At 42.6% G+C, this 21,687-nt stretch overlaps 2 protein-coding genes and 1 non-coding gene across 5 annotated transcripts; 1 reads left to right on the forward strand and 2 right to left on the reverse strand.

Annotated features, from left to right (window-relative positions):
• Positions 1-1,546: 1,546 nt before the first annotated feature.
• LOC147231787 (TNFAIP3-interacting protein 3-like) lies at positions 1,547-11,181 on the reverse strand. Of its 3 annotated transcripts, XM_086150882.1 has the most exons (10): positions 11,074-11,181; positions 4,915-5,042; positions 4,704-4,758; positions 4,358-4,432; positions 4,213-4,278; positions 3,621-3,701; positions 3,394-3,522; positions 3,232-3,309; positions 3,024-3,149; positions 1,547-2,284 (listed from the first exon to the last, which is right to left on the reverse strand). In XM_086150882.1, exons 1-10 carry the CDS (start codon positions 11,074-11,076, stop codon positions 2,198-2,200), a joined length of 828 nt encoding a protein of 275 aa, XP_086007008.1. In that variant the 5' UTR covers positions 11,077-11,181; the 3' UTR covers positions 1,547-2,197. The 3 variants fall into 3 exon arrangements, with proteins under 3 accessions (XP_086007008.1, XP_086007009.1, XP_086007007.1); XM_086150883.1 differs by having other exon boundaries at positions 3,232-3,522; positions 4,358-4,428; XM_086150881.1 differs by having other exon boundaries at positions 3,232-3,522.
• Positions 11,182-12,623: 1,442 nt separating this feature from the next.
• LOC147231788 (U6atac minor spliceosomal RNA) lies at positions 12,624-12,751 on the forward strand. Its single transcript, XR_015106549.1, has one exon. It is a non-coding gene; the product is annotated as a U6atac minor spliceosomal RNA (small nuclear RNA).
• Positions 12,752-14,570: 1,819 nt separating this feature from the next.
• Positions 14,571-21,379, reverse strand: LOC147231789 (ADP-ribosyl cyclase/cyclic ADP-ribose hydrolase 1-like). The gene is made up of 8 exons (XM_086150316.1): positions 21,030-21,379; positions 19,792-19,918; positions 19,559-19,694; positions 18,320-18,393; positions 17,523-17,596; positions 16,774-16,860; positions 16,606-16,689; positions 14,571-15,759 (listed from the first exon to the last, which is right to left on the reverse strand). The coding sequence occupies exons 1-8, from the start codon at positions 21,206-21,208 to the stop codon at positions 15,705-15,707; spliced, it is 816 nt and encodes a 271-aa protein (XP_086006442.1). The 5' UTR covers positions 21,209-21,379; the 3' UTR covers positions 14,571-15,704.
• Positions 21,380-21,687: the final 308 nt, after the last annotated feature.

A 21,687-nucleotide genomic window follows, 5' to 3' on the forward strand; every position in this document is an offset into this window, starting at 1 on the left:
CTTCCTCTGGCACTTACGCAGGGGGAGGTTGGAGAGATACCGCCAAAAATGCTGAGCAGCATTAGTGGAGTACCGCTTGTCATGTTCTTTTCACTGTGCACTTTGGATGTACCCCCATGTTTATCATAAGCCCCAGCTTTTTCCCTTCAGAGCACAAACAAGGATGGTGTTAATTTAGCAGCATGGACGCTCCAGGACACAGCTTCACCAGCATTAGGTTGCTACTTATTGTCACCCAGCATTGTGGAATTTCTATGTATTATGTACTATTGCATTTTTTAACATCTCTGTGTTTTATGTTATCATGTTGGACGCTTTGAATATTATCCACTACAGTTTTCACCTCAGCAGTCCAGTCCTGAAGATGACATACGCTGCTATGTAAATTGAACAGTAGAGGCCGCTAGAGATCTTTTGCGTTTCCCCCTTCCTCCAGCAGCGCTATTAATTCATACATGTGTTTTCACGGTTTTGTAGGATGTTATAGAAATCATCTGGGACTAAGAGCAGATATCACCTTATTCACAGATAAACCAAATCCTTGCAGAATTGAGATGCCCCATATGGAAGGGGGGATCCCTTTATGCCACTAAGTTGTTTCTATTTTCAAATAAGCGCTCGGACAATCCCTTGACCATTTAGTAGTCTTCGTACGGTGGTTACGACCAATAGGTCTGCAATATCCGGGTTCAAATCCCCGTGAAAATTCCGTTCAGTAACCGGTGCATGTATTCCTGGTCAGGCCTGGTTCCTTATGAGACACACAGTTGTGAGTGTGCGATGATAAGAAAAAGAAAGCAAAATACCATGACCCATGCTTTGGAGTCTTGCCGAGAAAATGTTTAAAACCAGACCAGATACTCGACTGCAGTGACGGTTGTTGGATCCCTACATGACTTGGCAAAAAAAAAATCGTAAAAGTCAAGTATAACCAGGACCCCAAAAACCTGGCATGATCTCATATTGCGGCACTAAACCATCATGTTCTCACTCATCGGGAGCAAGAACAGGAGATCTCCAGTGAAACATGTATCACTATATACACTGCTCAAAAAAAATAAAGGGAACACTTAAAAAACACATCCTAGATCTAAATGAATGAAATATTCTTATGAAATACTTTGCTCTTTACACAGTTGATTGTGCTGACAACAAAATCACACAAAAATTATCAATGGAAATCAATTGTATCAACCATGGAGGTCTGGATTAGGAATCACACTCAAAATTAAAGTGTAAAAACAAACTCCAGGCTGATCCAACTTTGATGTAATGTCCTTAAAACAAGTCAAAATGAATCTGTGTTGCTTCCTGAGTGGACACTATGATTTCACAGAAGTGTGACTGACTTGGTGTTACATTGTGTTGTTCAAATGTTCCCTTTATTTTTTGAGCAGTATATTTATATATTACTGTTTGTTCTCTGTGAAAAGGTTCCAGGTGCCTGTTGGTTGGCATTGCACAATGAAAAGACGTCTCTCAACTTTGCAAAGAGAATCAACACTTTCGAGTGGTTTATTTTCACAAAATAAGACGAGAAACAAAAAAAGGTGCAAGTGGTTCATTCAAACAGAAAAATACCATCTAAATAAATACACTGACTGGAGTTTTCATCCCCTCTCGATAAACTAATACAGAATCAACACCTGCAGCGGAACAGCAGCCTTTAAAAATGGGACGGTGTTGTGGATGCACAAGGCGACATGTTCTTCCTGCTCCCAAAGTGGCTTCACGCAAATGAGGTAAATAATGCAAGATGTCACGACTTCTTGAAGGCACGTTTTGTGCCGCGCATGTTGCTGTGACAACAGGACAATCCTTCATACATTGTGTTAATAGTGTTCTGGTTTTCATGTTTTCCCAGGGACAGGAGTCACACGGAGCAAACTTTTCACACACAGAGTGTTATGCGTCTATTCTCTTCTCACTGACGTCTCACAGATAATTTTTTGAACATAAATAGATCATATCAGAGGAACTGTGATCGAACCAAAAAGCTACCTGCTCCAGGCCGTCAACAAATGGTCGTATGAGAACAGAACTCATTTCCAGCATTGTGATCCGCTGCTGGCACTCTTACGGTCCTTAGTGGAGGCAGTCGTAAGTGGCTGTTAAACATAAACCCTGGAGAAATTCACAGACTGGAGTTTGTTTGTTTTTATGTTTTTGTTTTTTTTTTTTTCGCTCAAATGTGTTATCATCTTTGAGACTGGCTTTTGTGGCGGTCAGCTGAGTGTCTGCATGTACAGTTTGGGACAGGTTGCGGGCGCTGGGTCCAAACGTCCTGAAGAAGGAAAAAAAAAAAAAGGGCATTTGTTGAAATCTTTTTTGTCCAAACAACTCTTAACGCATATTACTAACAACCATAAACTATATATTAAGTTGTCACGGCAACTTTGAGTCACTCGTTGGCAAGCAGAGCCGTTTCGGCTGTGGCCTCCTGGAAGGAGAGCTCGGGGTGCACGGAGACACACTGCTACTTCTCTGTGTGTCGGTTGCACGATGTGGCTCATCCATTTTACTCTAAATGGGAACATAACAATTCCTTTTGCCAGAAGATAATTTTGGCTTTCTGTGTCTCCACAAACCACAAATATAATCGTGATGTTTCTGAAACAAAATATTTCTGTCAAGGGCAAAGATAGCAATTAAGTAGCCAAATATAGAGAGAATGACAGCGCTGCGGGTCAGGTTAGGCCAGCTGATGGGTAAAACAAGCACTGGACTTTGCAGCCAGAGACCGCTGTCAGAATGTTTTGGATCCTCCAGTCGGATTCACAGCTTTCACTGGAGCCAGCGTGTTTCCCTAAACATCTTTCAGATTTTCAAATTTCGCTCACTTTGGAGAAAATTCTGTTTCCTTTTCAGACCTAAGGCTTCGACCGGCAGGCTTTCCTGTCTGGTCTTGGACTGAGCGGTCAAAATCGTAATGCAACAGCAGAATTATGTTCATTAAGTCATTTCATTCGATGCATCAGTGGAGTCAACATTGTATACTTTCAATATCGGGCTCATAAAGATACCTGTGATTTCAGGGCCTGTAGCTCGGTTTGGACTCGCCTGTATCTCTTAACCAGCTCACTGTACCTCTCTTGTAATTTCTGCCTGTCTTTTCTCTCCTTCAGAAAATCCTCTTTGTATGTCTCTGCCTGGAGGTGGAAAACAAGCTCACGTGAGAAACGCCGGCAGAGGACTCTAGGAAGAGAGCCATAATGAGGGATGAAGGTTTACCTGATGTTGCCAGACGTCGTGCGGCGTTTCCCCGCTCGCCTCGAGAGGCCGAATTGGTTTGAGTGCCTCCTCCAGAGCCTGCAGAAATATCGTAAAGCAGGCAGGGTGAGGGCACAGGCAGGCCGCCGTCCCCCAAGAGCTGCACGCCTTCCTTCTACTCACCTTGTTGAGGCGCTGGATCTCCTCGAGCTGATGCTGCCCTCTTCGGGCGAGCACGCTGTTCTGCACTCGCATCTCCTCGGTTTCCGTCATGGCTTGGAGCAGCTGGGAAATGACATCAGCATCTCCTGCCTGGAGTGAAATGATGATGTTGATTTCACACACTGGATTCATTATAATGGTTGAAAATGTATCCGGGAGGGGGACATGAAGAGAGATGTGGTCTTTACCCATGAATTACAGGCCGTGTTCGAATGTCCTTCTTTTGTCAAGTGTGTCCGTTTTTGTTGTTGCGTTTGTAAATCTTGAACCTGTTGAATACATTTGATATAATAGTTATACAAAGCTGATACAGTTGTGAAGCTTTTATATTAAGCCGTTTCACAGAGCGCATTCTGGTTGCGGTTTCCTCGGCGGGAACCCCCCTTTGACAACATTTCCAGAGGAAGCTTTGTGAAAGGGAGATTTTTTTTTTTTTTTTTTTTTTTTTTTTTTTAATCAACAGCACCATAAATGACTTGTGACTTTGCTGAATAGATGTGTGAGAAGATACGGCGGAGTTTTCAGAGTTGCGCTTTTTTTACACTTTCCCAGAACACATTAGGTTGGCCGGTTCTTTCGACAACCTGAATTTTCCTGAATATTCCTGCAACTGGTTCGTATTCCTTCGCTTCTAATCATACATTTGGTCCCAAATATTGGCGAGAAATATCAGTCACGGTCTTTCAAAGACCCTCTTGGTTGTCTGAAGTTGGAATATCAAATTACACAAATATCAGAGTCCGATCCTTTGAAAGTCATACACCTTTTAAAATGTTGTACCTTCTTTTTGTAGAACTGCACCATGGCTCGGTAGTCCTCTGCCCATTTCTCATTGATGGACAGGAGCTGGGTGAAAAAGGGAGGGTGTAAATGTTTTGTACACTAAAACGTGAACCTGCAAATGTCCGACCTGGCATGTATTCACCTCACGCCTCTGCCTCCCCAAGATGCGTATTTGGGTTTTCATGTCTGCGTCACTGTGAGACATCTTCACTTCTGGCTGAATCCAATAAAAGGAGAGAGAGAGAGAAGCGGAAGTATTTAAATTGCCATCTTCGCTAGCTGCTCAGAGTCTGGGATTTGATGAGCATTTGTGAAATATGAAGGTATTTCTCTTCCTTTTGCAAACCCTTGGAAGTTTTCTCAGGCAGCGTTTTTCTAGTAACTTGAAGGGGCTAAGTCATATCTTTGCGGTTAATGAAGTGACCGTCCGAGAGTGAACGTTTCCCTTGCGGATGCATCTCCCCCGTGTCTGGATCTGTTGAACTCACCTGTGTTCCTTTGTGGAAATGTTTGTCTGCAGCAGAACAGATGTTTTCTTTAGGCCTGTGGAAGGAAGGAAAAAATCACGAGTTTTCACCAGTTTACACCTGCGAGATAGTTAACTGAACACGTCACGCTGGAGTAGATAATCAGTGTGCCGGATAAATCTTACATATCAAGACAAGAGAGAGGAAAAAAAAAGGTTTTGATGTGGCTCACACATTCACGTCTCTCAGCGTTGGCTGCTGCCAGCGGCTCCATCCCCGCTCTCTGTTTGCCCCCTTTGCTTCGGCGGCCGCCTGCGAACGCTCCGCGGGCGGCATGTCAATGGCAGCTTCACGTTGAGTCTGTCAAAACACAGAGATGGAACTTGAATTAGCATTTGCGAATCAATGAGACATCTGCTTTAACCAAGTAAGTATTACAGCAAGACAGAAGATGTTAGCAATGGGGAAAATGAGTCTACTGGATATGCATGGGATAATTTCAAGCACTGGATGTTGGGGTAGTCTCTCCAGCTTGTCCTGGGTCTTCCCCATTGTCTCCACCCATGCTCGGGATACGTCCCCCTGGTTGGCGTCCAGGAGGCATCCTGACCAGATGCCCGAGCCACCTCATCTGACTCCTCTCTATGCAGAGGAGCGGTGGCTCTACTCCGAGCTCCTCCCGGATTGACCGAACTTCTCTCCCTATCTCTAAGGGAGAGTCATTTTGGATGTTCGTACCCGCGATCTCCTTCTTTCGGTCACTACCCACAGCCCGGGACCATTGGTGAGGGTGGGAACGCAGATCGACAAATAATAGAGATAATTAACACATAAATAATCAAGATTTAAATAACCATCTGAGACGATGCCAGTATTAAAACACGTTACATTTTCATATGCTGGTGATTCCAATATCAAGATATCAGCTTTAGCTTAGTTTTTTGGTTTGGTGATTTCAATATCAACATATTAGCTTTAGCCTTTCTTAGACATCATAAAATGTGAATAAAAATCATGGTGGTGATTTAACTATTTTAGATCAAATGACTGACATTAGATATCCTGCTGCAGTTCACGCTGTCTCATCAGGTATTTATAGACTCAAACGCTCAGAGGTCCACCAAACCTTCGAGGGATCTACAAAATCAGTAGATGGGCTTTTTAGTGAATTCATTAATACACAGGACAAAATGTTTCTCCCCCCTTGTGCCAAAATTTCAAGGTAAAACACATCTAGAAGCCCAATTTAGATTATAAACAAGCTAACAAACAATACAACAAGCTCCCACCAAGCTATCAAGCTAACAAACTATACACTAGTCACCAATTATATACCCTGCATGTCGTTGGGGTTTTCAAGAGAGCACCTTCCTTCACCGACGTTTCATTATGTTAGGCCCAAAACACCTCAAGAAGGCTTAACAGTGAAATCCAGCACCCTGGAAACACCCCCTCCATGCCTCACAGCATCCTCTCTTAGCAAAGCGTTTCCAGTCCACATGTCTGTGCACAGTGTTGAACTCTCCCAGCATGACCTTGTTAGAGACAAGGGCCTGTGGTTTTGGTTTGAACCCGGGGATCCACTTAGGTCCATTACTGACGTTCTTTGTGATCACGGCATCTCCCTGCCAGATCCCTCTTCCTGTGACTCGCTCGTCATGATATTTCTTCCGGTTGTTTTGTTTTCGTTCCATCCACGTCTGTCGATCGGGATAAATTTGGTGAAGTGCTGATCTTAACTTCCTGCCTTGCGGCATTTCAGCAGGTGACCGGCCAGTGCCGGACTGCGCTGTTATACGATAACTAAACAGCATTTTGGAAACGTCATTGTTGATGCTTCCCTCTCCCGCCTCCTTCATCATTGCCTTGAACGTCTTATAACCGGGGATTGCCACCACTACCTTGCCTCAAGATCGTCCTCAACATGTCTGGACTGCGTGCACAGCACGGCCATTGACTGAGGCACGGCAGGGCGCCGAGGCAATGCGTTTGACTTCGTCTCTTCACATAAATTCTTTGACTTCTGCACTCACGATACATGAGCCATTCTGCGACACAATTATCTCCGGTTTTCCACCATGGCTAAAGCTCTTCTGTAAACATTCAAGCGTGATGACTCCCATGGATGGAGTGGTGATGGAGCCAGTGAGCTACAGTGTTCTTGGCATGTGGCGCATATTTTGCCTATGGCTTCAATATCTGCATCTATCTTTGGCCACCAGAAATAACTTCGCCCTAAAGCTTTCATTCCGGTTTTGCCGATGTGACCAGGGTGTAGCTGTAGCTTCCCAGAGGCGACGCCACCACTCGAGAGCCCCAAAGTACACGGCGATCATGGAAACTAAGCTCGGTTTTTCATCCTGCTCTTTCTTCGCAGGTAGATGAGGCAGAGGGAGCAGGTTCAGACTTGACAATCCTCCATCCATAAAGGTATTTATCAAAGTGCCGACTGCCAAACGTGACGGCCAAACCTTCCTTGTCCCCCTGTGAATAGCTAGATTCTGCTGCGGTCGATGTCCTTGACATAAGGTGAAAGCGTCACGGCACAGGATCAGATCTTTCTGGCTGTCATAGATCCTCTAGCACATGACTCCATGAGTCGTTTGATTCCTTGAAACGATCGTAGTAGTAGCTCTATGATATGATTGGCGCAGATGCTTCCTGTATGGCTTTGAATTTATGTGGTAGTGGGGGAAGTCCAGAGGCGTCCATCTTGCGTCTTAGCAACTCAGCTTCCGGTTCTATGAGAGCACATTTGTTGCGCTTCAATTGCCGTTCCTTCGTTCAGCGATGTCACGTGAGCTTGGTCGGTGAGTCAAGCAAGCAGGACATCATCCAAATAGATGGCCACATTTGGAATACACATGAATCATTCGCAGCTTACTTAATTTTTCTCCCCATGACAATCTCTCAAACAAGTTTTCCAAGTTCCCTATTGGGTACTGCTCAAGCTTTCAGACCAGGTTGAGTACCTTGGAGTCTCTGCATGTATGAACTGAATTATCAGCCTTAAGCATGGGGTCAAGAGGCACCGCCTGTTCCGAAAACTTCACCGGCTCGATAAATCCCTGACTTGTGAGCCTTCATTTTGCCATAAGACCTCCTCCAAGGTCCGTTCCGGCTGCTGGTTGAGCAATCGTCCAGCTCCTGTGTGCTCACTGCTGTCCATCTTTTCCCGTATTGCTTCTCCGACAGAATTGTTTCACTACAGCCAGTGTCCGCTTCAAGTCAACAATGTTCTCATTTCTATTGAGCTGGGTGGTAATGGGGTCGACTTCAACCATTTTTGGCTCCGTTAGATTGTGTATGGAAAACACTTCTTGTCTCCCTTATACGATGAGCACTCTGCTTTTTCCCACTTCTAGCAATCTTCTGCCGGTACTTCCCTCTCCGATGTTTCCGATCAGGGAGTGAGGTCCTACACAATTTTTTGGAAGTGACCTGTCTTGTCACAGAAATTGAACTTCTCCTTGAGAAAATTACAGTCTTTCGTCATATGTTCAACCCCTACGTCTATAACATGCCACTGCCGCTGGTTTGTTTGGCCACTTTGGATTCATCTTCACATTATGGATGAGTGATGTTCACGAAATGAACGAATCATAAAATCTTTAGCCGGTTCCACTGTAATTTCTGAAGATAGATTACAACTGAAGGATATGATTGTCCACCATGTGCTGCGGTGTGATGCGATTACTGTGGTCTTCAACATAACATTGTTAGACTTTAGATTTCTTTTTACCATTTTACCATATTTGAAATTATCTAGACAAGAATAATATTTTTCTCCTCCAAGAATTGTTGCTTTTTCACAACTAAATGGATTACTTCCCTGGTTGAAATGAATCCATAAGAACTGGAAAGGGTTGGAGGTTGTATCTGCAAATGCACCCACGATGGATGACCGACTCAGTGACTCAAATGACTCAAAAACACACTTCTCCTTGGTGAGTGACTCGAGTCAGTAAAAATAATTGAATTTCCCATTAGTGACATGTCAGTCGTGAACAAACCGGTTCTAAGAGCTCCCCGAAGTGAACGTGCTATTAATAAAGGTGGCAACTTGTGTGCAACTGTAGCTGCTCCTTCAACGTCTACATATGTATATATATATATATATATATATATATATATATATATATATGGCAGAAGATGTACATATATTTATATATATGTACATCTTCTACCAATTATCCTGCCGCTCAACCACTGCGCCACCACTGCGCACGTGCACGCACACGCACACAGACTTGTATGTTCCTTGTATATACATATTTTTTACATCATTTTTTTTATGTATAATGATGCTGAGAAGCAACTTGTTAGCAGGAACTGAGCCAAAAGAAACAACTCTTTGTGAAATTGCCGGAATTCCCATTGCCGTAATGGACTGGTACTGGTGATGCAGTTTCACCTACAGAATTTCCCAGAAAGCATTTCCTGCAGCTACTCCCCAAAGTTGCAATTTTGAGCAGGATTTCATAACAATGAGACATACTCCATTACACTTTCATTTGCTGCTCCAGTCCATGAAGTCACCAAGGGACTTCTCCCTGGGCTTGTCAGGGCTTCCTCACTGAACTGTAAGTTCGACTTCCCACATTGTTCGAGAATATCGCCAATTTCCTTCCTGGCTGCATCCCCGATTTCGTTAGCAGATGATGATCCAGAACTGTGTTGTATTCCTCCCAAGTTTGGGTATTCCCTTTAAGAGCAGTAATTGTTCCTACCATTGCAGTGGCCATTTCACTTATATCCGCTCCTCTTTGCCAGATGGTATATCTTGTCTCTTCTATGACAGATATGCGGCCAACGGAGTCACATATAAGTGGTATATTACGGAGGAGCATCATCCACACCACTAAAGTCTCCTGACATCCTCTCTTTATAGTATATGCGTCAAATCCCAGGCCCACGGGCCACATCCAGTCCGGGAATCAGGCCTGCATGATAATATCTCATTCTATCAACGCTGGCCTGTCAGTGTATTTTACCACTGCCATATGGAGCTACTCGCCTGTGTCAACTTTTAATCACCTTCCAGCGAAAATATGGAAAAAAAATGGACTGTGTGAAAACTGTTTTTTTTTGAGGCAGGGTGTATGTTCACGGATGTAAAGGCCAAAGCTGTGTGGACACAGTGTGCCTGTAAGACTACTGTTTTTTAATGCAGTTTCATTTTTGTTGGTCAGATGAATATTTGGTTTTTGCTTTGAAGGAAATAATTTTTTGGCTGTAGGAAACTTTTTGACTTGAAATTTTGTGGGAAAGTTACAGATATGGCATAATAAATGAATGTGACTGATTTAATATAGTTTTATATAGGCAATAATTTACAGGCTTTGTTGGTTCCAGGTTCAATATGTCAGACAAAGTCCATTTTCAATAACTATTGAACCAGTCTGGCCCTTGACTTGACCAATTTTTAAAATTTTGCTCCTCAGTGTATTTCCGTTTGGCCTAGAAGCCCTCTAAAGTTTATAGGGCTACTGTTTCTAGGCCATTGCTGCATATGTTGATATCTATCTGATACAAAGTAAATACAGGGCTAGTATTATAGATACCAATTCTTTAAGATAGTTAAGGTGGATGCATCATCAAATTGCATATTTTTCATGATCTTTAAGTTTTTTTGTTACTAAGCATTTAAAACTCTGGAAAGAATTGGGATAAAGTTTGACATTTAACCAGCTGCCTTCTATTCTATTTGAAGTTTATAGGTAAATAGAAAGTACTTTATTATCAGAATAAGTTTTTTCACCAAGAAAAAAGTAACAAAATAATTTTTCAGGTCGTATTCAGAAACTATAAAACAAAAATTGTTAAAAATCATTTTCTGGATCTTTTCCTGAAATAAACAAGTTAGTCAAAACTGTCTCTCAACATAAATATTATAAAACATTTAAAACCCTTTTTTGTGTATTCGGGTAATTCTATGAAAAATTAAAACAAAAATCTCCCCTTCAGTGCAGGTCTTTTTCTGGTACAATAAGTGGTAACAATCAAATAAATAAAGTGTAAACAACTAAACAACCTCCCGAGCCTTTAATTTAAAAGCTAAGAACCCCTTTGTAGAACAAAGGTTTTTGTTCAATGCAAGTGGAGAAAAGATAGCATTGACCTAATCAGTATCAATGCAATACTGACCTTGGTATCAATTCTATCATTATTTGGATTGATCCACCTACCAATAGTGCCTGAACCTAAATGTTCTAACCTTTTCTCCCTCATGAACAAATTTAATGTCTAGTCACCTTATAGGCAACTACAGAAATTACTCCTTGACAGTCCTAGAATATTTAGATCTGAAGTGCAAGGATAGCTTGTCACACGTGTCAAATGTACTGAAAACTGTTAGTACTGTACATAAAAGAATAATCTTAATTCTCACCATGTTGTAGTTCCCTGATGTGCGCTGCTCCTACAGCAGGTGAAATATGAGTGCCGACTGTATCTATGTGTATATATAGGGGATTCCTTGTGACGCCATAGAACTCACAGCCACCCACTGGGAGTCCCTCCCTGGCCCGTGGAGCCACAAGGGCGGTACAGGAAAGTACAACCAGCTGATCATTTACTGTGCTGAGAAATCAAAGTACAATGACTAAGAGGAAAGAGAACATCAGGACCCTCACCCTGAAACCGGAGTTCAAGTATGCCATCCGACCACAGGCACGGTGCATTCGGATAGAATTATATATAGTCGTAAAATCACCTGTGATGTCATTCAAACACATGAAATGCAATAAACACAAAACAAGTCCACACATAAGTGGCACACAACATCTCAAACCTCCCTTTTTCTCCTGTAATTCAACTATAGCATTTTAAGCCCACCTCGCCCTCCTATTTTGGCCACATTTAATTTAATTGCTGCTGAAATAATGCTCATTTCTAATTTCAATCATTTTTATATAATAATATATTACTCGATTTCCTCTGACACCAATTAAGTATGTCTGATTCTGACACATACCATTAAATTGATTTTATAGAAATTAATATATGTAGATAATATATTCCTCTAGGAAATGTACTCTGTGTGTGTGTGTGTGTGTGTTTGTGTGTGTGTGTGTGTATGGGGGAAGTAAATGACTGCAGTCTCTGTTGAATAAAAAAAAAAATCCCAATGAACATTTACAGTTAAGTTAACTCCGATAAACCGCGCAACACTTTGTGCAACTTCCTGAGTTACCGGCATGTCAGCGTGAGGGCCCCTCGGGGAAAAAACTAACACACACAATTCTTGCACAACACGCTGACAGCACGATGGTGATGATGAGGATGAGTCAGAGGAGCGGACTGTTTGTTTCAAGAAAGGAAACCGGAAGCAGGTAGCAGGAAGCCGGAAGCCGAAAGGGGGGCGCTTCCGTCCGCGCGCACGTATCTGCTGCCGACAGGTCCACTTCCGGTCGGACATGTGAGCGCGAGTCTCTGCTAGGCTCTTTCAAGCAGCTTCAAAAATCCACTTCCGGGTTCGTTAAGAGACTTACTGCCTCTAACGTCGGTAAGATGGAAGATATGTATATTTCAAATTAAATGTGATGTTAATTATTCATGTATTCAGTATTGGCTAGCTGGCTAATTTCCAGCAACAGCTGTGTAACTGTTAGCTTTGCTTCTCAAGGTCTTAAATAAGACATCTAACATGGTAAACTGTCCCCTCCAAAAATCGTCTTCAATGTTTTCCTGTTTCAGATGTCAAAGCAGAGTCATCCTTTGTTAGTGAACTATCTTATGCGCATTATTATTATTTATTTAGGGTTCATACAATGTGAGCTAGTGGCGTGGTGGTATCAGCTGCTCCTGCCTTGCAGCAAGAAGGTCTGTGGTTGTTATTCCACAGGGAGCCTTTCTGTATGGGGTCTACATGTTCACCCTGTTTCTGCTTGGGGTTCCTCAGGCTTCTCCGGGCTCCTTCGACAATTCAACATACAACAGTTGTTGTATGAAAGGAGGGAAGGTTAGCTTTCCCCTTGACAAGGGTGGAATTGGCTCTTGTGGCCTGCAACATATATACGGTTAAGGCATTGCCATCTACTTCGTGGCATCTCTAACCAAGTTTTTTTGGGGAGGTGTGGCCCAGGAGGGAAAGCAATCGTCTTTGGAACTGAACATTTTGAAAACTGAATCCATAATTGTTCCCCTGGCGCTGGTGGACAGCATGCCTACTGCTCATGGTTCATTCATGATGGGTTAATTGCAGAGAACAAATGTCCCCATGAGGATTAATACAGGATAAATTATTTTTATTGTTATTATTGTTAAAAATCATGCAAGAAGTTGATTGGAGACACTACATTATCATGATGTGTGAATGAATGCGCAAATGTTTGTATCTCTACATGATGTGTGAAAGAGAGCGTGAATAGTTGTGCGTCTCTACATATAATAATAATAATGATACATAAGATTTGTATAGCGCTTTTCATGGTACTCAAAGACGCTTTACAAGTGAAAGACAGAAGACACAGGACATACACATAATTATTGGGAAAGGCTGTAGGTGTTGTAAGTGGTTTGGAAGAGGTGGGTCTTGAGGTTTTGTTTAAAGGATGACCGTGTGATGGACTGGTGACCGGTCTGAAGTGAACCCCCCAAACCCCTCTAAGACCCCGAGTACAGAATAAGTGGTACAGATAATGAAGAAATTAATGAACGATGGGCACAGTGAATGTCACTGATCCCACCTGTGTTCTGCCCTTTGCTTGTAAACCATGCAGAAGAACCCATGATTAACCCACAACTGAAGATCCCCTCCACGGTTTCTGATTGTCACCATGGATTTCAGTCAGAAACGGTTCTATTGTCAAGTAGGTATTTTTTGTGGCCTTTTGGCACATAACGATAAACATAATATCCAGAAAATACACACAAAGAATCAAATATTTGCAGAACCAGTAGAAATGAATTATTTATTTAACCTGTAAAAGAAGATTCGAGGGCAGTCTCAGTGGGGACGCAGACAGAAAGAATACTCTTATGGTGTGGGCGTTTGGTCTTGATGGATTTCCTGCCGTAGGGCAGAGTTTCAGAGTAGTAATGTTTGATAAATTACCTTGGAAGGTGGGAGAAGTACTCATTCTTGATCTGAGACTTATTCCAGGAGATAACCGTACAGATCATTACAGAACATGCTGTGGTTTGATGGCAGGTCTTCTTCATGTGACATCTGTGCACTGTGAACCCCAGATGTCTCTTCCCGGCACTGAGGCAGCTGCTTTACCGTATATGTGACACAGCGACAAGTCACCAGAAATGAAAGAAGTTCTTACTGATCTTGATGGGCCTCATCCCTACCGGTGCACTTTATCTCTCACCCACTGAATCTCACAACTCCCCTTCTGTCACCGCAGCCCGTACATTCACACGTGGAGAAAATATTTTGTGGTTCTTCTCTTGGTTGTCAAATATTTACCCTACCTATCAGTTTTGTTGCTATGGAAAGTGAAACCAAAAAGAAGGTGGGTTCAGTGAGGAACCCATGTGAACACGGTGTAAAAGGAAAAGACGTGTTGATGTCTGTAGATGTCATGAATGTTGGGAATTGCTTACAAAATAAACATGAGACACTCGTCTCACTAAACCAAGCAAGCAAAAGATCTACTTTCAAAATATACAAATGTGGACTCGCCTAGAATGTGAAAAACATAAAAGTAATTTTGTTGAGGTATTTTTCTTGGCCAATCACTGACAATTCATGATCTGGCTCCAAAATTTGACAAATATATTTTATCTACCGTATTTTCTGCACTACAAGGCGCACCGGATTATAAGGCATACCTTCAATGAATGGCCTGTATTTAAAAAAAAAATCATATATAAGGCGCACCGCATTATAAAGCGCATATAATAGAAGCTACAGTAGTGGCTGGGGTTGCGTTATGCATCCACTAAATGGAGCTGGGCTAAAGGGAATGTCAACAAAACAGTCAGATAAGTCAGTCAAACTTTATTAATAGAATACAAACAAACCTTCTGACAACTCAGTTCACTCCCAAAGCAAGTTAGTGCATTCACAATATGGTACCGTACGTACCGGTAGCTCTTACAGGTATTTGCGCCACCTTTGTTCAAACAATGTATTTCAAACTCCATTTGTCAAAGCTCAAAACGTTTCATTAAACGAAAGCACCAAGAAGGATCGCCTCTAAATTCATTGATGTTTATGTCACTAGCTAGCGCTGTTGCCGTCATTCAAATAGTGACTTTTAGAATCGCTTCTACCTGCTGCTCTCTGTTCAGCAACCCACTGTTTGAGTTTGTCCTCCAAACTGTGGCCGTCTCGCTTTGTTCCATCGGAAACTGTTTAGTCTTCTTTACTTGGCGCAGGTCATCTTATAGCTTCCTCCCCTTCCGTGCCACTGATTCGTTAATGTTGAATTCTCTTGCTGCTGCTCTATTCCGTGTTCTACTGCGTGACTGAAGCCTTTAGTTTAAACTTAGCGTTGTAAGCGTGCCTCTTGAAAGGTTGCATTTTGGGGTCTTCAGACACACACAAGTGGTGTGGGACTAGAATTCCCCCTTACCGTTTTTTACCGCTGCTACTTTGACGTCACACACACACACACACACACACACACACACACACACACACAAACACACGAATGGAAATTAAAATGCACAGTTCGCGCAATCATACATCCCAGCATGCACCGTTCACTACTTCTACAGGAGAAAATAGAGTCGGTGGCTGCTTCCCATAGTTGCGAGACCTCAATATTTATCCATGTATAAGGCGCACCAGTTTATAAGCTGCACTGTCCGTTTTTTAGAAGTTTAAAGGCGTTTAGGTGCGCCTTATAGTGCTGGAAATATGGTATTTCTTCTTACAGCCAATTTAAATTTGCTGTTGTAAAAGAATGGTTAATTTTTTAAATTTTTGGGGTTTTTTTACAGACATTTAGTCTCTTCATATTCAGACACACATCACACATGATAGGACATGACTAAATCCACAGTAAAAATGGACATATATTACATGTGTTTGAATTTACAGAACGTATGTGAAATCCCAAGTCTTCACCAGCATTTTCTGCAAGCTCCAGGTTGAGCGTAACACTCCTGGATCTTGGATCTGAAACAGGAGTAAAGGAACATGACAGTCAACCTGGGACCAGGTAGTCAAATCGCACTCTGGTTTGACAAACTATATAAAAGGTTCACACTTTATATTTTATAAATATATATATATGTATATATACATATATATACACAAACACACGAATACAGACACGCATAATGACAATGAGTTATCAGTTCATCTCTGTAAGTGTAACAGTCTGGGAAGCTCCTGCTTCTGTCAACTTTGTTTGCAGAATACGATTTGAAATATCTTCCTTGTTTCCTCTTAACTAGAAACATGGACTGAATTTTATTGTCATTCAACTTCTACTTTTTTCTGGAAAAAAAAAAAAGTACATCGACATTTTGTTGCTCTGGCTCAAGTGCAGTGTCAAGAAAGAGGCATTTCTCTGTGAACAAGTAAGTGAAACAGTAAGAGGACTTGTACAAGAATGTAGTGAATATCTAAATTAACAATGTACAAATATATCACACATAGAATATATTGTACAGCTGTTAAAAAAATGATTGAATATATTGCACAGATAACGTCGGTGGGGTGGGGAGGGGTTATTTTGAATTTGCAGATTATTTGCAGAATAACGCAGATCGGTAAACCTTTGGACAAAGGGCAGATCACTTTCAGCAAATTTTCAAAGAATCGGATCACTTCCTGCTAATAGTTAAGTAATTTTGAAAATAAATGTTGGCTCAGATCTTGACAAAACATTCTTCCCCTTTTCAATGAAGCTCAACGTGAACCAACCACGTCATTTGGTTCATGAATGTGAAACTTAAACTCACTTAATAGGCATGGTGATGAGTGAAATGAACGTGTGAACGCACACACAATACTTACAAAGACTTCTCTAAGCAGTTGTATTTTATCCCTTTATCCAGCTCACGTTCAAGTTGTTTCATAGACGGATTTGAACAGCTTGCACTAAAGAGGAGAAATGTACAGCATGTCATCAGGGTCATCATATTAACCTGCTTTCTCGAGACAACTTATACGTGAGCTTCTTACAGAGCTGGTCCTTCAGTGACCAAGACAGCGGTCAAGCTGGCTACCCTGGGTGGCTGGAACCTCTTGATTTCGGTGCTCCCAAAAACACTGTTGGTACAAATCAAAAAGGCCGTGTACTCGTGTTGAACATCTGAGCAGCTTGAGTTTCCATGCAACCCTCAATATACTGCTTCATTTTCATGAAAAAGAACAAAACAAAAAAAAAACCTATTCATTTAGGAACAGCATCAAGTCAGCATTTACAACATGGTGTAAAGTCATCTCTGTCCACAAAAAAGGAAGTGATATAAAAAAAAAACCAAAACATTTGTTGGCTATGTTGATACAGAATTTCACGGTAATATCATTTTTATTTTGTCTTCCTGAAAGTTTTTCCAAGTCAAAAGATAAGCCAAAGCGGTTTTGATGATGACCGATAAGAAAACTTCAGTTGGAGTCTCTCTTCTCGTGTCCGCGTGTGGGTCCTCCGACATGCCAGAAACTTTTAACAGAAATTTGTAACGTGTCATACAAGGTAAAAGAATGTAGTTGTCTGGTTCGAGAGATTGTTGGATAAGACTAAAGCATTGCGATACTCTTTGGTGACACGATGAAATCACAAAAATTACAGGAATGAGCAAAAGAGGGGTTTCTGACAGATTGTCCCGAACAAGCATAAGCCATGCCAGGAGGAGAGAAACATAGTCTATATATTCTGACTGTGAAGTCCAAAAGGAATTAAACTGGAAAAAGCCAAAACTTGAGCCTACCTGCTGGAACTGAATGGCGTTTCGATGGACCCGTTCAGCATCACCGAGATGTTGCCACAAGCCAGATCTGCATACTGCAGGAAATTAACATGCACATCTCAATCAAAATATCACTGTGACTTGAAGGAAAAGAATGTGGACTCCTTATCTTCTTTGCGGAGGAACGGCTCCGGAATTTATCAAAAGCAGAACGATCTCACAAGGCATGTCAGCCATTTCTTGGCAAACTGTGTGTGAAGATTAACAAACTGACTGTTGCAAACCATAACAGAGTTGTATTTTTGACACCCATAGTGGTAGATATCTATTTATGGAAAAAATGTTATTTGCAGATTACTTGAGCAAAAGTAATCTGGATCACGACGCCTTTCTTCATAGACACGGGGAATATCGTCTCTTTTAAGTAGCTAGACAAATGGAACTGCCTTTCCGACGCTGGCATATTCCACTCCTGTCAAGGCCACACCTGTTTAGAATACTTCTGCATTTCCCTGTGGGTGTTAGCAGAAGACGCACTGGCCCTCAAATATGATAGCTCCTCTGAAAGTGTGGGCCGTCGCCACCGCTCAGGAGACAGCTGCATCTGTGGCTCCATTGAGACCAACACAAAGCCTTATTGATGAGGAACTGGGCAGAGAGAGCTTTCTCATTCTCCTCTACATCTTTTCCATCTTGTCCAGGGGACACGGCGAGCGCTTAAACTCATGTTTCTCGTAGCCTGTCTGGAATCCCCACTCGACACCGGGACTTTGGCGTCCCACCGGCCAAAAAACTGAAAATTGACGTCGAGAACTTACGGCTTCTGAGGCTTTAATCCAGAAGGAGTGTACAGGATTAGGTTGACAGTCTGGACAGTGGCTGGTGAAAATTTCTACAACACAAACACAGACTTAGTGCAAATACACGGCTTAAAGCAGGTTTGAGCAATTATTTTGGCTGGAGGGCTACATTTCTTATTTAATTTTTATGCGTGGGCCAACTAGGGATCATATAAATTGAACAAAATGAAAATTTTAATTTAAAAATTTCAATTTTTTGGCATTTTATTTCAACTTTATAATCATTTATGATCATATGAATGTACCTACATTATTTTGTATGTAATCATCCATACAAAATTAAACAATAGAAAAAAAATGAGGAGATTCTAAATCCAATATTGATTGAAAATAGTTTGGCTGGCCGGCTAAAAAAGCAAAACAGGCCAGATGTGGCCCGCGGGCCGTAAAATGCCCAGGTCTGGCTTTTAGGGTGCTCACTTACAACACAATGAATATGTCATTTGCCAAGTTTTAGTGCTTCCTTGAGTGGTCTTTTGTTTTTTCTCTGTTAAACTACCTTAGAAATTCTCTAAAGGGCTGCAAAAAAGTGAAATTGTTTTATGGGTCCTGATCAATGTTCAATGCATGTGGAGATCTTGCTTAAATTTTGCAATTTATCTTCTTCACATGCAATGTTTCGATCATTTAAATGAAACATCGTAACATGTTTTCTCACCGAGGCTTGAATTACATGTGTCTTATGTTTATTGAAGTTGATTTGGTGTCTTACAGCTGGCAAATTTGAAGTTATATGTTTTAAATCCTCTTGAAAGGAAGGATTTCACTCATTAGCTCTATAAATTTTTGTGGTTTGTGACAAATTTGTGCCAGGTAGTTTCCCCAATACGCAAAACAACAAAAAAATCATGTCAGACAGAGGAGGCCGCTTGAGAGTTTGAGCTTAAACGTAAATATGGAATTTCACATAAAATGAAAGGCCCAAATGAAGTTTGAGGAAACGGGGCAAACGTGAGAAATCTAGAGTGCGGAAATGTTAAATAATTAACTTTCTGCGCATGCACGTGTGTGTGTGCGTTTCTTCTGCCTCATTACCGCCTGGTTTCTCTCCAGTTTTGACGGAAAGACACCAGTGTAGAATAACATCGCACAAGTTGGGAAAAAATCAAATCTAGAACAAACCAGGGCCTGCAGAGGCTCACTGCTCGGCACACCGTGGTGCGTCTTGAGGGTTCTTCCCGAGGAGAAACGTCTTACCTTGGCTCCCCATCTTTCCGCACCAGTAGAGACCGTCCAGGATGTATCCCAGAGGGGTGTCTTCCAGAGTGAAAAAACATTCTCCTCTGTTGGCGAAGCTTTGGACGGCCGCCTTTGTTTTGCTCCAGAATATCATCTACCCCCAAAAAACATCACAGTGAAGCAAATAATGGTTCATGATCTGGCCCGGACTACGACCCCCCCTCCCTACCCCCGAGTCTGGTGGTGTTTACTGTGTTGCAATGAGAAATGGCGGGTGCCATGGCGAGGAGTTGGCTGTAGTCGTCCGGCTGCACAGTGCAGGGGTCCCGGCCCAAGAAGGCTTTTTGGAATGTTTTCCACAGATTTTCACAATCATGCCTGGGAGAACAGAGGAAAGACAGATCAACCGCGAGGCGACGTGCAAAATAATGCAACGAGCGGCTGCAGCAACATTTGGGAACAACTCCTGCTTTGGACGCACGGCTAAAGATCCTACATCTTTTCCCGCCCTACTCTATCTTCCCACCCCTTCCAGCCTTCATGGCTATTCCCGAATTTTATTTAGTTATATTTTTACTTCGCCCTGTGCTACAACACACGTATGTACGCAGAGGAAGGCTGTGCAGATAAAGTCCTGGTAATCTGGCTGCGGTTTGATTCGAAGCTTTGTGAAAGCCATGTGGACGCAGCAGCTGGCTGCTTCCAGGAAGCACTAATCTGAATGGTATTGTTGTTTGATATGGAGGTTTCATTTTAATCTTTTTTTTGGGGGGGGGGAGGCTGAGACGTAGCGGTGACTGCCTCCGCCTTGCAAAAAGAATCTCCCTGGTTAGGTTCCCACAGGGGAAGCCTTACTTTATGGAGTCCTCATGTTCAAGCGTCAAAAAAAAAACATGCAGGAGGGTCATCGGAGACCCCGGATTGCCCAGCTGTGTGAACGAGAAGGTGAATGGTCGTATCTCTGCGAAGGCGCGGTCCAGGGTCGACCCACCCCTCTCGCCCTGATAACACCTGGGGAAAAGACTGCGGCCCAGTGCAAGAGCAGCGGTATAGCCGAGGACTGCATGACTGAATGAGTGCATATTCAGAGACAACATAAGACCCGAACACATCGCCATTGTCCCCGCTCACATGTTCACCGGCCTTCACTCTGCAACTGGGGTGGGAGGGCAGGTGACCGAGAGCCTTTCCCTACTGCCATGATGTCATGCGGAATTAGATTTTTTAAATTAGATTTTTATTTACATTAATATGACATATATATATGAATATAAATATAATATAATAATAATAATAATATATATTTATATTATTATTATTATTTTAATTATTTTATTATTATTATTATACATTTATATTATTATTAGATATGTTTATGTGGCGCCACTGCGCAGCCGCGCCAACAGCCCCGTCTCACCTCCTTCTCACCCCTTCTCCCTTCGGCTCACCCCGTTCTCACTCCTCCTTACCCCGGCTCAGCCGTCCTTACCCCGGCAACTTGAACTCGCAGCGGGCCAGGAAGACGTACATCATGCTCGTCCGGCGTGCAGCGGTGGTGACACACACCACCACCACCACGGTCAGGAGGAGCAGACTGCAGAATGCGAGGGCGACCGCCAGCAGACATCCGCGTCGGCGGCGGCGGCAGCGACCTTCCTCCGCCTCCATGCGCAGGTTCCCCGGGACTGGGCTGAGAAGTTAGGGGCGCTGAGAAGAAACCCGCCGAAAAGTCGGCTCGGGGCATCTATTTATGGAAGTGTGTGGCTGCCGACGGCTCCGCCCCGCTTGGGGACAGCTTCCGCCCCTGATCTTACTCGCTGCGAAGACCCGCTAAGGCTCCTAAAGCTGCAGGAGAAGGTGGGAAAGCAAACAGCGGCGGTCCAGGGTGAAGATTGGAAGCCCTCATCTTCATCAGCACCTGTTGGCCAGTGTGGTTTGCTGTGGATACTCCTTGCAATCCTCTGCTGCTCTCCTGAAGGACACAGTCCAATTTAGATCATCTATATACTGTATATATATATATGTGTGTGTTTGTTTGTTTGTTTAGACCAGTGGTTCTTAACCTTGTTGGAGGTACTGGACCCCACCTGTTTTACATGCGCATTCACTGAACCCTTCTTTATTGGATCGAGGATCATTTTGTTGAT

Source organism: Fistularia commersonii, chromosome 8, assembly GCF_037954325.1.
Source record: "Fistularia commersonii isolate RoL2024-O1a breed Wild chromosome 8, RoL_Fcom_v1.0, whole genome shotgun sequence".
NCBI classification, from domain to species: Eukaryota; Metazoa; Chordata; class Actinopteri; order Syngnathiformes; family Fistulariidae; genus Fistularia; species Fistularia commersonii.